At 32.2% G+C, this 16,831-nt stretch overlaps 1 protein-coding gene across 2 annotated transcripts in view; it reads right to left on the bottom strand.

Annotated features, from left to right (window-relative positions):
* Positions 1-16,831, bottom strand: part of LOC119830691 (putative inorganic phosphate cotransporter) — a 57,831-nt gene that overhangs the window by 11,109 nt on the left and 29,891 nt on the right. Inside the window, exon 1 of one of the 2 annotated variants that reach the window (XM_038353788.1) lies at positions 10,229-10,310. The exons of the other annotated variant lie outside the window; for it this stretch is intronic. Within the exon in view, the coding sequence (XP_038209716.1) occupies positions 10,229-10,310 (82 nt within the window). Of the gene's footprint in view, positions 1-10,228; positions 10,311-16,831 lie in introns of those variants that run through there. 2 annotated transcript variants of the gene reach the window in all.

Genomic DNA, 16,831 nt, shown 5'->3' with positions numbered 1-16,831 from the left:
TCGATTATTTTCGATTTTACCTCTCTAATTTATTTTCTATCTAACTACAAACGAAAATTCGTCCACTACAAACCTCCAAATACATTTATCAATCGTTTTTAACGTTTGTAGTAATCCGGATATCCTCTTACCGGAAGTTATTGAGATGAAATCTCTCCAAAATCGATTTTTTTCGATTTTACCTCTCTAATTTATTTTCTGTCTAACTACAAACGAAAACTCATCCACTACAAACCTCTAGGTACATTTATCTATCTTTTTTAACGTTTGTAGTAATAGCATTCTACTCCAAATTAGTTTTGTGCAGGGAAGAGCGGTTTGGAAAAATACTCTTAAATTATAATATTTTTTTTTTCAATTTCTGTTTTACTACAAACAAAAAGAACTTCACTACAATCCACTACAAACCCATTTCTATAAGAAACCACGGGAAAAAAAGTTTTTTTGCAATTTCGGGGGATGACTTTTTTTTCAACCCTTATAATTTTTTTTTGGTGCTACTACTTACGAAATTATCTTCACTACTTACGACTACTTATCTAAATCTATCGAATGGAGCAAAAAAATGTGATTTTTTTTTTAGTCGGGTGCCAAGTTCACATAGCCGACTTACGCGGGTGAAGCCGAGGGGCACAGCTAGTAGTTTATATAATTATATTTGAACTAATTATAAATTACTTAAAATTAAATATAAATTTGTGTAAAGTGCACATTTAACGATTTTCGTGTGTTTATCAACATCCGAGTAATGGAAATTGAACATGATATTGCAGACTGAATTTCGCTGCCAATGCATGCTACGAAGCCAAAACGTCAATTATATATGCACGTGTTTCCGAAAACACATAACATACATATATATAATATAACCGTATAGTTTATTAAGTAATTAGTCTAGAATAACTGAAGTCAACTCAGAATATACGTCAAAGAATTGACGCATTTAATTTTTTTAACGGAAATCCTTTCTACTTTCGCCAAACGTGCTGATTTTGAAGTCCGAAGCTAGGATTTATTTCAACGATTTAATTTACTGTTTGTCCGTGGTACATATATAGCTTATGTCACTCAGTGAAGATGTAAGTTGCTAATGGTGTAAGAATTCTTTAAATAGATTTCACGCAAAAACTTTTGGACCACTTTTTGCGTGAAAACGATACAAACATACAATATATGGCTATATATATAACTGCGGACCGAGAACTGGAAGTGGTATGGCGATCGCGTATATCCTGGTCTGATGCTCCAACTTCCATATCTTCATAAACATCTTTACAAACATACAAACATTTTTTTTACACGCTTTATATAGCTTCACCTGTATGGATGTATGTTTATAAGTAACTGACTCCCTTCTAGACTCGATTTTGACCCACTTTAAACGGACAGATTTAATTTAAACTTTGTACACTTATCAAGGATCGGTAACAAAGAAACATTCCATGAGTTTACCTTATTATCCTGATAAGCATCGCCAGGATAAAATAATTTCCTTAAGTATACTCTAAATAAGAGGGAATGAGACAACGTAGTTGATAACAAAATCGTGTTTGGACTTCATTTGATTTTAAATAAGATAGTTTAATAAATAAATATTGATTACGTTATTGAAACAACTCTGGACCGTATAAATCGTGACGCTCGCGTTACTGTTTGATACGTAGAGAATTAGTGCTAAAATAATATTCAAATTCACTATTTATGGGTATTTTAGCATGATAAGCAAATATACATATTAATTGTATTAATAATTACAATTTCTTAATCAATGTGATGGTCTAAATGACAATAACTGCCTCACACCTAGAAGTAAGTACTTATTGAAAATTAATTAAGTTCAATTTCAGAAGACCTCTCTATAACATGACGAACTCTAGCTATAACTCTATATGATGACGTATGCTACTCATAAACCCTTATTTAATCATCAAATAGCAAACAATCATCTCAGCCTCATGTGTACATAAAGCTAAAAGAATCATCTCAATTTCTGACAGTTCAATGATACGAGGTGTGACGCGCACGCGCAGCAGAACCGGAATAGATCACGCCTTGTGACGTCAATGATTATGTATGTGTATTTACTATTTCATATTCAATTATCCAGTGTCCGAAACCCGCATAATTTGATTACATTTGTGTCAGCTTGGTAAGGTATTTAGTACTTAGACGGCTGGGCCGTCTCACATTTATTCAAACTCAAACATTTATTTAATCAACTAGCTGCACCCGGCAAACGCTGTTCTGCCTTACTCTGATCATTGAGAGGTATGAAAAATAGATGTTAGCCGATTCTCAAACATGCCCGATATGCACACAAAATTTCATAAGAATCCGTCAAGCCGTTTGGGAGGAGTATGGCAACGAAAACTGTGACACGAGAATTTTATATATTAGACTAGCTGCGCCCCGCGGTTTCACCCGCGTAAGTCCGTATCCCGTAGGAATATCGGGATAAAAAATAGATGTTGGCCGATTCTCAGACCTACCCAATATGCTTACCAAATTTCAGAGGAATCGGTCAAGCCGTTTCGGAGGAGTATGGCAACGAAAACTGTGACACGAGAATTTTATATATATAGATTAGACTTCTTATAGAACTTTTGAATCGTCATAACATTTTAAACATTTACTACCGATTCGGAAAGCAGTTTCTACAGAGAAGAGCCGACAAGAAACTCTGTTTATATTAAAAAAGATTCACTGCAAATCTTTTTTATTATGAAATATGGTAGGGAAACAGACCGGAAAATGTTTTACATTTTGCATGGGTAGAAGGTCAGATAGCTATAAATATCTTTACAGATGTAAATATAGTTAAAGATTGAAATCTCTAACAGCTGTTTTACTGAGGAAAATCTTATCGAAGCGTTTATCATTATAACCCTTCAAAACAGTAAGTAAGACAACGTTTTTATAAAAGAGTTACGCATTACTACTCTTTCGTTTCTAAACTTACTTGTCGTATTTTTGTTGTATATAAAAACTTGTAATTCTATATAACTAAAGTCAAAGACTAGAACTTATTGTAATATCAGCCATTGAAGATTGCAACATTGCTAATATGGATAATAAATAAGGCTAGGTTAGGTTTAACAAACGCAAAATATGCGCAAACAGTGAATAATCAAGCCAAGTTGAAATCTAATTACGAGCACAGTTGTAACGCTTCCGTTGAATGACTTGGCTTCGTCAACCCTTTTAGAGTTCCGTAATTCAAACAAAATGCACAATCAATATTCCTAATATAGTCATTTTCATAATACTGATGTATCAGCACTGTGAAAGGGTAACTTGAGAAGTTTAAGATTAATAAATTTCGTAATGTAAGTAAGCATCAAGGGCTAGTTTGATTATGCCGTTTTTACAGACGATAAATATAATATATATATATAATACGTTTGATACGTTTTTAAGACTTTACGATTATATATATATATATTTTTTTTATGTCATAGCGGGCAACTGAGCTGGTGGTTCGCCTGATGTAAAGCGATCACCACCGCCCATAAACATTCGCAAAGGTGTAAGTACCTCTGTGAATGCGCTGCCTGCTTTTATGGGGTAAGGGAAAAGGATAGGATTAACGACTGGAAAGAAGGAATGGACTAAGACGGGTGAGGAAAAGGAAATGGGCCTCTATTAATACAACCATATCATTGTTTCCATACGAAAATGTATTTTCTATTTCCTCACCCACCAGTCCATTCCTTCTCTCCAGTCGTCAGCCCTTTCCTTATCACTTACTCTATTAAAGCTTGCAGCTCATTCACAGAGGAAAAAAACGGTATAAACAATAAACATCATTCATTTTTGTCAGATATTGTACTATTGATTTAAACAACGAAATAGATAACCTACGACAATACCTTTGCAGCGTGATGACGAAACGCGATTAACCTACTGTAATAACTGATTACTCGGTCTTGAACTTTTGACATCTTTATGTGATTACAATTATTTCTGTTGATAGTTTAATTAGATACTATGCCAACACATTTATAGCTATAGGCCGTTATGTCATGTTAAAATATATATTAAAAGACATTATTTTTTTACCGTTGTTAGTTTAGTTAGTTAGCTTATGATGCTTATAGCATATACTTAATTCACAGACGTTTTAAATAATCGTTGCTATTTTTTGTATAAAAAAAAAATATACTAAGGACTGACTCTTAAATTACATTGAATCAAATGCAATATTTTCCAAGATGTCTTGTTATATTCTATTACGTAATTATAAAAAAACAACATAGCAAGAACCGATAAGGAGCTGAATAGTTCCTCTCAGTGCTTACGCTTCACGTTGGCCTGTAATTGGCAAATAACCCAGTGCCAAGGTCGGCTTATCAAGGAAATTTACGTGCCAGCACTAAATGGGACGTGGTCGCCATTAAATCATTCGTGTAACATTCATCCAGAATTAGATGAAACGTGTGAATGTTTATATTACATGATGACCTAGCTGTTCACCGGCTTCGCCCGTGGTACATATATGGCCTACTAGCTGCGCACCGCAATTAGTCCGTATCCCGTAGGAATATCGAGATAAAAAGTTGCCTATATATTATTTCAGTTATCCAGCTGTCTACGTACCAAATTTCATTCCAATCGGTTCAGTAGTTTTTGCGTGAAAGAGCAGCAAACACACACACATCATTACAAACTTTCGCATTTATAATATTAGTCGCCTGTCATTCGTCAATTAGTATAGATTATCTGAACACATTATTGGTACTTATACGCATCTCTAATTAAATTTATAAAAAAATGTAGTATTTAAATGAATAGGCTTATATAATAGAATCAACTAAATTGTCTCACTGGCTCTTCTATGTGTACGTAAGGAAATTATTTAATCAGTACAATCCCTATCAGGTAATAAGATAAACTCGTGTTATTATCAAATTGTCTTTATTTCGTAACAGTAACAGTATTTATCAAAATCTAAGAATAATGAAGAAAAAGATTTTTGCCGCTTGAAAATATACATAATACGATGTTATATAAAAAACTGGACATTTAACATTTATAGTCGAACTTCAAAAAACTGGAAAATTTACATTTTACATCAATGTATACATATACATTTATTTTAATCCCAACCAAGTAATATACGAAAATAACTTTGCCTGTCTGTCTGTCTTCTTCACGCCTAAACAAAGCTGTAGATAGTTAAGACCCGAGAAAGGCATATCCCTATATGGATAGTTATCCCAGAAATCCCACGGATACCTGAACTATGTGGTTAAAACCCGTATCTGCCTACCATTTCTTTTGACTATGTGAACGAAGCCGCGAGTGGAAATATAGTTATTTATAATGTTTAAATCATCACATTTTACAAAAATCATTTCATTCACAAATAACCTAAAATGTTGAAAGCACGTGTTGTTATTTCATCGTTAGTAGGCATTATGTAACATTCCATTGATAAGCGATTTTAAGCCATAGCTCACTGTGTTACGATTCATAGTTTAGTTCATAGAAACATCTGTGATATAAATAGATATAATCTAAATACAATCACGTCTAGCCTCTGTCTGTACTGTTGTAAATTGTGTGATAAATTATAGCACATAATATATTGATAGGACTCATTCGCACTGCGGAAGACGTTTTTTCATACGATAATGTTTCCATGAATTTTTCGTTTTATTCCAAATTTAAATTTTAAAATGTCGCGTTCGTTTACAGGTTCAATTGCATTTTTTATATCTACAACTACACTCAATATTATTTTTCTAAATATCTGTTATTTTACAAATTGATAAAATAGTGTTTTATACATTGTATTAGTACGTGGCTTTCGGTTTGTACCAAATATTTGTTACCAAAAAAAGTCAGAATCACTTAGTTAATTGTTTTCGGAGTATTTCTACATTAGAGGATGTAGTAGCTAATACAATGTGATAAAAAATATGCTACGTTAAAGTTTCCTGTTTCCTTATTTTATTCTACTAACTTCGGTTTCCTTTTTTAAATTATTTAAATCTTATATGTTTTAAGTACAAATTGTGATTAACGTGTTAAATTATTTAATAAAACACTAAGTTTTAATAAAGGGTAAATAATCAATTGACTACTAGAAATTAAACATATTTTCATAATTAAGCCTATATATAGCATTCAAGGATTACGTATAGTTAGTTCCTGAAATGAGCGCGTTGAAACAAATAGACACTCTTCAGCTTTATATTATTCGTATAGATATCATTCTGAAAATCATTAAAAAAATCTTTTGCATTTATTCAATACCCGGCAACAGTAATAACAAAATAAGCGATGTCAATAAATATTATATATCTCCATAGTCGTGTCAAATAAGAACACAATAAATTTTGATAGCGAAATGATAAACTATAGAGTTATATATAGTCATCGGAGAATCATTCATTGTTAAATGTTAAGTTTTATTGACTGCCACCTACAATATATCAATGTGTGAGTATCACACATACAAATGCGTTCACAATTTCAGAGTTCTTTATTATTCATATAATTTTAATATAAAAATAATCGCCTGCACCCGGCCAAATCAATAAAATAAGTATTTTTATAAACAAATTAAAATGATACAATCAATAAAATTATCTTACTTGTTCTTATAGAGTATACAGTAAAATAAGATAAACTCAAAAAATCTCATAAAATTATTCTATGACATCGATCGTTGATAAGTGTACAATTCTTGAATCAAAGCAGTTTTAAAATGGGTCAAAATCGTATAAATAAGGAATTGCGCAATCGATGGATGGATGTATAGATGTTTGCTAGTCTTTTAGGATAAAACAGCTTATCGTATCTGCATGACATATGGAAATTACAGTTTAGGTTAGCACAAACGTAGCCTATGTTTTACCCGGGTACCACGTGACGCCGCGGGTTACAGCTAGTAACAAAATATGTATTATTTTGCGCACATTGAATACGAAAGATATCTCAACACAAAAGAATCAACGTTCTTAACTTTTCCAGCACCTAACCACACTCCAATCACGTGTTTCTGAATAAATTCTAGTTTCGCGAACCACCGTCACACTGTGTGGCCTAATACAATGGATCTTTGATCTCATGACCTTGACTCTTGGGACTTCATCGCTTCCTGCCACTCTTAATATAATTAAATCATTTTACCTGATTGAACGCTTGCATTTGATTACCAAATCCTATCCTACTAGTCTTATAATGCGAAAGATTGTAAGGATGTGTGTATGTTTGTTACTCTTTCACGCAAAAACTACTGAACCGATAGCAATGAAATTTGGTACGTAGTTAGCTGGACAACTGGAATAACACATAGGCATTCTATCCCGATATTCCTTCAATAATGAACCCAAATTATAATGTTCGCTTATTTCTTACGATGTGTACCTACAACGCATGTCTCATGGCATTGACTACTTCAGTGTTGATAAACTATGGCCAAACAAATCATGCATAAAAAAAATAAATAAAAAGACAATAAGGGTAGAAAAAATAACTCTATCGACTATTAGAAGTTAAGGACTTGAAGGATATCGTACGCGATTTATTCAATGAACTTTTTATGTTTCTTGTTATAATGTAGTTTAATTAAGAATGAATTACATAGTTTATACATCAACCATTAACAGCGATTAATTTATTCAAGCTCAAAAATTGTTCAAACTAAAACTCTGCCCACGCGTGTATTTGGCGGAGTTTTAATGAGCGATGCAATAGACTATAACCATTGTTACCTGGACAAAAGGTGTTAATTTCAATGAATGTAATATACAACGCCGCTCGGACATTTTTTGCCGCCATTTTAATAGTCGATTGTATGTCAAGTTGTCTATATTAAGCAATTATATTAACGCTTTTTATTCCTTTAATCCCCAAACTAGAGATAAGTTTCATACATTAGCAATAGATATAAAATTTTATAATCACAATATAATTTCATTTATTCAGATAAAATGTCGGAAGATGTTTCATCTTTTGCAAGATTTTATCGCTTAATAGATAGCAAGTGTGTCTTTTATGAGTCAGCGCAAACGTCACGAGATTACTTGGTTGACTTAATCATTGAATCAATTGCGAAATACTTTCAAAATACGTTTTTTCGTCGATTTTTTAATGTAATTCCATTACTACAATTATCGAAAGGCCAGAAAATTCTTGAATTTATATTTCATTTGTCACAAAACTTAATGTTAGGTAAAAAATGTCGGTGGAGTTTTACTATAGAACTGACTAGATAGCTGCGTCATATAATAATGACGGAAAAAATGTAACAAGTTTAGAAACATCAATGCGAAGGTATGTAGTGTAGAGGGGACACAAATATTATGTGAGTTTTTATATTTAAATGTAAATGGATATTAATGTAGCTGATTGCTAGAAAATGGAAGGATTAATTAGATGAAAAATAATTTCGTAGGAATTAGACCGAAGACCACTATTTTCCAAACAGATAGACAGACATACGGACAGCGAAGTTTTAGTAATAGAGGGAATAGAAACGGGTAAAATGGGAGTTTCGCTCTGGGTAGTGAACCTGAAATTTGTAAAATCTATCCAAATAATAAAAGTAGCTTTTGCCCGCGTCTTCGCACGCCCTAAATGCGGAGTTTAGTTCATGTTATTATACATATAAACCTTCCTCTTGAATCAAGCTATCTATTAAAAAAACCCCATCAAAATCCGTTGTGTATTTTTTAACATCTAAGCATACATACATAGGGACAGACGCGGGTAGCGACTTTGCTTTATACTATGTGGTTATAATTCATAATTCAGTGCGACATGAAAATGTCTGTAAACCAGAGACCGCGCATAGAATAGAAAACACTAAGTCGGTATAGGTATGAATACCAAATACCTAAACCGATTGAAAAACAAGATAACAATCAGTTCGTGGAGTTTTTGAGCCTGCGCGTTTCTCGGAATGAAAAAGTACACCTTATACTCAATGTAATCATCTCTTTTTGTATCCCGCAGAGCGCGAGATCATGAAACGAAGTTATGCATTTTGTGTATTTACTTCTTCATATAATAATAATAAATATAGTTAAAAAAAAACGTTTTAGTGATAGAAGCAAATCAATTGCCTGATAAATTTATGAAATTGTCCGCCGATCCAAGTTTCAATTAATCTGTTCGTCTAAATGGGTCAAAATCAAATCTAAAGAAGTCAAACTTATAATCATAAAAGATAAGCTAATAATAGCGTATCAAAATTGTGCTTAATTTTTAAAGAACATAATAAAAAAAAAATATTTCGGCAACCCTAACCTATGTTAATTTTTATATTCTAATCTATAATCTATATGGATATTGGTAAATCTACTTTCTGATACAATCTACAAAATCAGCGCATCCAAGCCGAATGAATAGTTTCATTAATACCGGAAAAAGTATTAAGTGATAAGATATTATTATATTGCTGATAATCCGATAGCTAGCTGCATTCGAAATTAGGAAAAAATGTTTGTTAAAATAGCCGCTAACGTAAACGACAATATTATATGCTTATACTTTAAAAAATAATAAAAACTATTAATATAATCATTAGGTAGATAATATTATAGGATAATTTATTTTAAAGAATTAAATTTGAATGTTTGCGCACGTGCGAACGATGTCGCGGGCACAGCTAGTAATTTATATAATTTATTTTACGTAAGTTATCACACATTTAATTTATCTTAATAAATTGTTTTAACTGTTATATTATTAATATTATTTTTCAATTAACATGTTATTTAAGATGTGAATGGAAAAACAATCAGCAATAACCTATAATTATAAGTATCTAAGAATCAATTTAAAAGGATTTTAACAAAAACTGAACGTATCTACCGATAGGTCATCCCGATTCTAGACTCTCCATTCTCAAAGTCACATGCCTGGTTGAAATGATACTTAGGTAGGTGGTGCCCGATACTCATACAATATTTTAATAACCTCCTAAACAAATAATTTTCAGTTATTTTCCAACCAATAATTATTGAGGAAAGAATAATGTATAACCCACTAACACACTTGAAATTAATTATAATTTAGTTAACTAGTTACCTGATATGACCTAGTTCAATCTATATAATTTACTAAGTTAACAAAATTAAAATTGACCTACTTTAAAGTGAGAAAAATGCAAACGCAAACAAAATGTTACAAGTTTTATCAAGCTAAACACCTGCAATTCGAACCTAACATCTTAACCTAAGATTGATATAAATTGTGAGTTCAAAGGTGGATTTACCTTTGTAAGTCTTGGGCCTCTGGTCCTCCAAACCCGGCTGTTCCCATACCAACACGTGGTTGCCGCGAGATCTCGATACCATTGTTAAAATTAATATACTAATTCAAAAGAAAAAACAACGAAGATCGCGCACGTATATCCCAAATCTAACCTTACGTTACGTTGGAGGGGTTCCCAACGGTTATGAATAAGGGTTTGTACATCGCGAGGGTTGTTTACGGACCGAAAATCTGTAAAATACTGGTGTAAACGGCGCGCGGGTGAAACATGAGTTGTAAATAGAGGGACGCGCGGGCAAAGGGGAGTGCGCACGCGTTCGCGCCGTGAGGTGACGTCACCGGCAGTTTTTACTGAAAACCGCCAATGGAACCGCTAGTGCCGCTAGGTGATAGTTGCTTCAGCGAATTCTTTTATGCATTCACTTCACCTAGTAGGTATTTGACCGTCGCGACTCGCCACATCTGAATTGTCAATAGCCGGCGACGATGCGGCATTTTTCTTTGACCTCGGACTTTGAGCCTTCAATTTGGAAGAGCATAAATGTATAAAATCTGTAAGGATACAGTTTGTATTTGAGTAAACATCACAGATGCGTCTCTTTACTTTTATTACGTACACGTTTAATTATTATATAATGTAACTCTACATTGCGAGTATACACTATACAGGTAGAGTAATGAGTTCTTCCTATATGAACGTACTAAAAAGTTGATCCTATTTAGATATATTATAAAATGGGAGAATTTATGCTGATGCATCTCAGACTAAAATAATAATGTTGTTTTATTCCGAGGGCTAATGGTATGAGGTATGTTTATAACACTTTCAGGCGTAAACCCCTAAACAGATTTTGCTTATAATTGGCCGTGATGTAGATTATTTATTATCTATGAATGTAGTTCCTGTAGTTAGTTTAGTAGTAATATTAGTTTAGTTAAGTGATATTCAACTTCAATACTTTTATTTTTGTGACAAATCGTGTCCTTGACCTATAAAATAACCTGTTTCTTATAGTTAGAATAATTAACAGACATTTTATATATGCTATCACTTCGCCCGCGAAGTTAAAGGAAAATCCCATGGATATGAAATGATTCACCGCGATGAAAAGTAACCTATAAAGTGACATAACAAAGGACAGATGTCAAAAAATGCATGTCAAAAAATCAAAAGGTCGACGACATGTGACATCTGCCAACCCGCACTTGGCCAGCGTGGTGGATTATGGCCTGAACCCTCATAGGAGGCCTGTGTCCCAGCAGTGGGAACATAAATGGGCTGATGATGAATGAATGAATGAATGTCATACAAATTCTAGCATACAAGTCACACAGATAAATCTAATGAAAGCGTGTTACAAAGAATACATCATGTCGTTAAATATATGAAACATATTCTAGGTCAAATATTTCTGAACGCATCGTTAACCTAACGACTACCTAGTTATTGAAAGAAATAATATATCTACAAGTAGGTGTATCTGTCATTGCTATAAGAATCTATTGTTATTTCTACAGGAGCAGATTCTCTTGAATTATTATATAAATCTATGAGACATGTTAAATAAGCATATTAAAATAATCGACGATGCATTGTAGAAAAATTTTAAACGCACTGAGACTAACGCATATTCACAAATAAAACCCATGGTTGTAAATAAATTTGAGGATAATCTATTTGAAGTATTTACAACTACCATATGATATTTAATATCTACGCATCTTTTTTATCTGTATTTAAATTTTGAGTGCGTTTTCAATGGCCATTAGCATAGATTAATAGTAAATGAGGGTAATTTATTTTTAAAACGGATAAGAGTGGTCGCTATCGTATGTATCACGTCATATAATAATCATAGCCCAAATTATTTCATTTAATTGAATTGAAATGTAACCGAAATCGTATATGTATGGATGTTCGTTACTCTTTCGCGCAAAAAGTACTATACCGATTGCAACGAAATTTGGTACGTAGAGAGCTGGACAACTGGAATAACATATAGGCAACTTTTTATCCGGATATTCCTACGGGATACGGACCTACGCGGATGAAACTGTGAGGCGCAGCTAGTATCGATATATTTTACAAATAGTACAATTCAAGTCAAGTTAAATTGTAAAGTTATGTATAGAGAGGAAGATGTAGTCGGTACAATCCAATTAAGATAATTATGTCGTCTTGTCTAGTAAGAATCGGTTTTACCTTATAGTGATAAGCTTACAAGATAGAACTAGATACTAGATAGCGAATATTAACATCGATCAAAGTGCTGATGATTTTTTTGGTAAATTGACCCATGAATAAAAGAATATAAAGAAAAGTACGTAAGCATACATAACCACGCGTTGCGGTGGCTGAGTAACAATTAAAAATATTAAGATAATAAATTATTGGGATAATAAATTGAAATAAAAACTAATCTATATCTTAAGTCGGACCTAATTACACATAAAATGCCAAATTTCATCAAAATCGGTTGAGTTAGTGAAATGTTCATTGGGAACATACATCATGACACTGGATTGTTATATATTAAGAAGATGTAGAATTTTCATTGCTTTTTAACTCCACACAAATCTACAAATAAAGCTACTACTATTCTATATGATAGAAATATTGATCATAGTATTTAATTACATTTTACGATTATGGACAATATCAAGTGCTAAAATATTTAATTATATTTTATCTTCATTGCCAATCGTTTTACTTTACTGCGTAAAAACAGATTAACGTTCTAAAACATTACTTACATATTGTGTAACACTTTAAATAACACAAAAAATAGTATAGGTTTATACAAACAAGTGTCCTTTTACGCAAATGACTAAGCCGCTGCACAAACATTCGTTATCAATATTGCATTATCCGTTATCTGTTAAGATCGCATCGTTTTTTTTACATACGATAACCCCTGTAATTTGTGATAAAAAGCTACCATGCTCTAACGTAGTTTAGTAACGTTAATAACCATTGAAAAGGGTATAAGGTAGGCAATCATTGCTAACTGCAGAAAACATAAATTCAAATTCAAATTCAAAATGATTTATTGTGATTCACAGGTTATTAGGAAGGTATTACATTATATAAAGTTCTACTGTGATCTGCCTTGTGGCGTACAATTGTCAATTTTTACATAAATAATTAATTAATAATCATATTTATACATATTTTTGTTTTACATAATCACTACTAATATTATAGACTACCCGCGCCTCGCTGTTTCGCCTTTTTTTTATTTCATTGCAATCGGTTCAGCAGTTTTTGCGTGAAAGAGTAACAGACATCCATACATACATCCACCTATACTTACAAACTTTCGCGTTTATAATATTAGTAGGATGCGATAGTACCTACCTCTGTCTTGAGTCTTCTTCGGGCCTAAACCACAGAACTGATTTGGATAAAATTTTGCACAATGATAGTTTGAGACCCGACGGATGTGAAAAAATAAACACTATTTATCGTGGAAAGCCTATGGATACAGTAACGTGGGTACAACCCCGTCTGTAAATATTTTCCTTTGACAACGCGGGCGAAGTCCCTAGCGGGGAGTTATTAATACAGCAATATGACGAAGTACGTAAAACAGTTTCCTGCCATTTTTTGGCAGGGGGTCAATGTGGTGTCCACTGAAAATCAGTGGAGAGTCTAAGTTCCTTTAATGGGCTTAGACTCTTTTACACTGAGTGGATCTCCTGTTTATATGAGGTTTATTGTGTTGTAAATTAGATCATTTTTTTATATTTTTTTTATTTTACCTTATATAAATAAATGTATTTTCTTTCTTTTTCTTTCTTTCTTTCTTTCTTTTTATTTTGGCAATGGGCGTTGAGATTGCCAAAAAACAGTGCCAGGTTATAAGCCAACACGTTCGCAACAGTTTCTAAGAACTCTGTTTGAGAAAAAGGAGACATATCTTAAAGAATATGTAGAATAAAAATAGTAAGAAACACAAACACAAAAATCCTAAGGCTTCACCCGTGTAAATGAGTTTACATGTATGAATATCAGATTATATAGGAGTAATATATTAACTCCTTAGTACATCAGCTATGCTAGTGAAAATCTCGTCAAAATCGGTTCGTCTGTTATAGATATACGCAAAAACAAACGGTCAGAAAGCGAAATTATTATATAAACTACAAACAACAGTTGAAGCGAAGCAGCAACGAAGAATGTTTCAAAAATTAATACTCATCAACCGACTTCAACAAAAGGAGCAAATTCTCAATTCGACTCTATTATTTTTGTTTGTTACCTCAGAATAATTTTACGACATTTTATTTCGCATACATATAGAATACATACAATAGAAATATATGTGATATTTCTAATTAATATTATGCAAGAATAATTCTGTCTTTCTCTATGTCTGTCTCTTCTTCACTTTAAACCCCTGGACAGATTTGGATGAAATTTAAAAAACCTGTGAAAGGACATTGGTTTAAGCCCAGAAATGCAACGGGAACCAGAGCTATGATGGTTTTCTTTTGACTAAGCGGGCGAAGCCGCAGGTGGAAATCTAGTTACGGCAAAACAAATAAATTACATATTATAAAACAAAGTCCTTTTGTCTGTTTGTCCCGATGTCCCTATGTATTCTTATCTTTAAAACTACGCAATGGATTTTGATGGGGGTTTTAATAGATAGTGATAAATCCAAGAGGAAGGTTTATATGTATAATAACATCTATGAAACTACTCCGAATTTAACGCGTGCGAAGCCGTGGGCAAAAGCCAGTGAATAATAATCAATGACAGAATAAATTCATCAACTTCTCATGTTTGAGATATAGTTAAAATAAAATAATAAAACAACATCGTCGAGTTAGAAAAAGTTTAAAATAAGAGTTCATTCAACTTCAAGTTTTTGCGCGTACTTTTAGCAAACTGTAATTTAATTATAAATCTTATGCCAATAACAACTACATTGATATGAATCATCTTGAATCTTTTTGAATATACCTTTCAACAGTCAATGTTACCGCCTTCTTATGCATTATAATTGATGGTGATTGAATATTTTTTCTGTTTTAAGTTGTTATCGTTTTACTAATTATATCTTATGAAGACTACAAAAACAAAACCATTGTAAATGAACCGTACCCGTCATTTTTATGTAATAAAAATAATAAGGAAAATAAATTTTTGAATTTATTTTTACTATTAGATGTTTGTCAAAAAAAGTGAATAAAATCGATAAGTAATTACAATTACAATTTGCATATGAATTGTAAGCGCTTGAATTGCTTCTAGCGCCACCTGTAGTGAAAACAAATAAAGTATTTTTGAGTTTAACGCCATCTATTGGATTATACATGAACCTTGTAGGAGGGAAAACACAGTTCACAGAGATTCAATAAGATGGCGGTTTATTAGAATGTTAATGATTTCAAATAATATTATGTTTTTATAAAAAATATAAATATACTAAGATGAAAATTCAAGACAAAACTTAAAATCATGAAAAATATTTATACATATCTTACACACAATTAAATAAATAAAAACGTATTTGTTGTATAAAAAAAACACACACACTGGCAGCCTCAATTTTTTTTTATTTAAATCTAATATAATCCAATGATGTAGGAGTTTATAAGTTACGGTTTTTCCTATAATTTTTTCATATTTTGCATGACAGCCATGCTTGTGCGTATTTTTTAAACAAATGTCGTGCAAGTAGTTCCTTATAATTATCGAGTTACACATCCTACTGCCACTTGCATTGTGTGGGGTTGAAACGTACTTTATCTTGTACCTACTAAGAATTAACGCTAAATATTCATCTTTCTTTGTAACTATATATAGGTTATATTGGCAAGCTATAAACATATTGCTATATACTGTAGTTTAGTTACAACCGTCACGATTTTAATTGTTTTTCTTGATAATAAGACAACACACCGTACAGCAGGCAAGACTGCAATTTGCTAAATTACTGGTTACGCTGAATGGAATAAAACCATCATTTCAGTATTAAAGGAAGTTCCGATACAATCCAAAACATACCTACTGACATTAAGACATTAAACACAACATAAAATTTTAGGTATATGCATTGATTACAGCGTTAGGAGGAAGTCCATTAGAAAATATAACAACTAGTATTGAGATAATAACTGAATTAAAAACACATACTTTATCGCAACACGTGAACGGAAAAAACATTGCTAATTGCAGTGAAAACGTGATGTGACAAGGGACAGAGAAAAATTGATATATATACAATTGTTTCCAACAATGAAGTAATTTATTTGTATGAAAAATAGATAATATGTCACCACATACTTTAACAAGGTACACGTAATAATAAAATTGCTAATTAATATGTATTTTAACATTCACAACTGTCAATGACGTTTTTGTCGTGTCTCAAGTGGATGTTTATTTGTTGTTGTTTTATTCATTTTTAAACAAAATTAGGTGGGGTTTTGTCCGTGCACATAGCCGTTGGTTTAAGGCTGGTTCTGTGGTTATACTAAACCACAGATAACATAATGCTAATGTTGTCATAACAACAATATCCTATCAATATAAAAAAAATAATAATACTCACGTTAATGACTGCTTAAAAACCTTTTTTTTTTTTTTTTTTTT

Source organism: Zerene cesonia, chromosome 12, assembly GCF_012273895.1.
Source record: "Zerene cesonia ecotype Mississippi chromosome 12, Zerene_cesonia_1.1, whole genome shotgun sequence".
Classification (NCBI taxonomy): domain Eukaryota; kingdom Metazoa; phylum Arthropoda; class Insecta; order Lepidoptera; family Pieridae; genus Zerene; species Zerene cesonia.
This window is presented reverse-complemented; position numbering and strand designations above follow the sequence as displayed.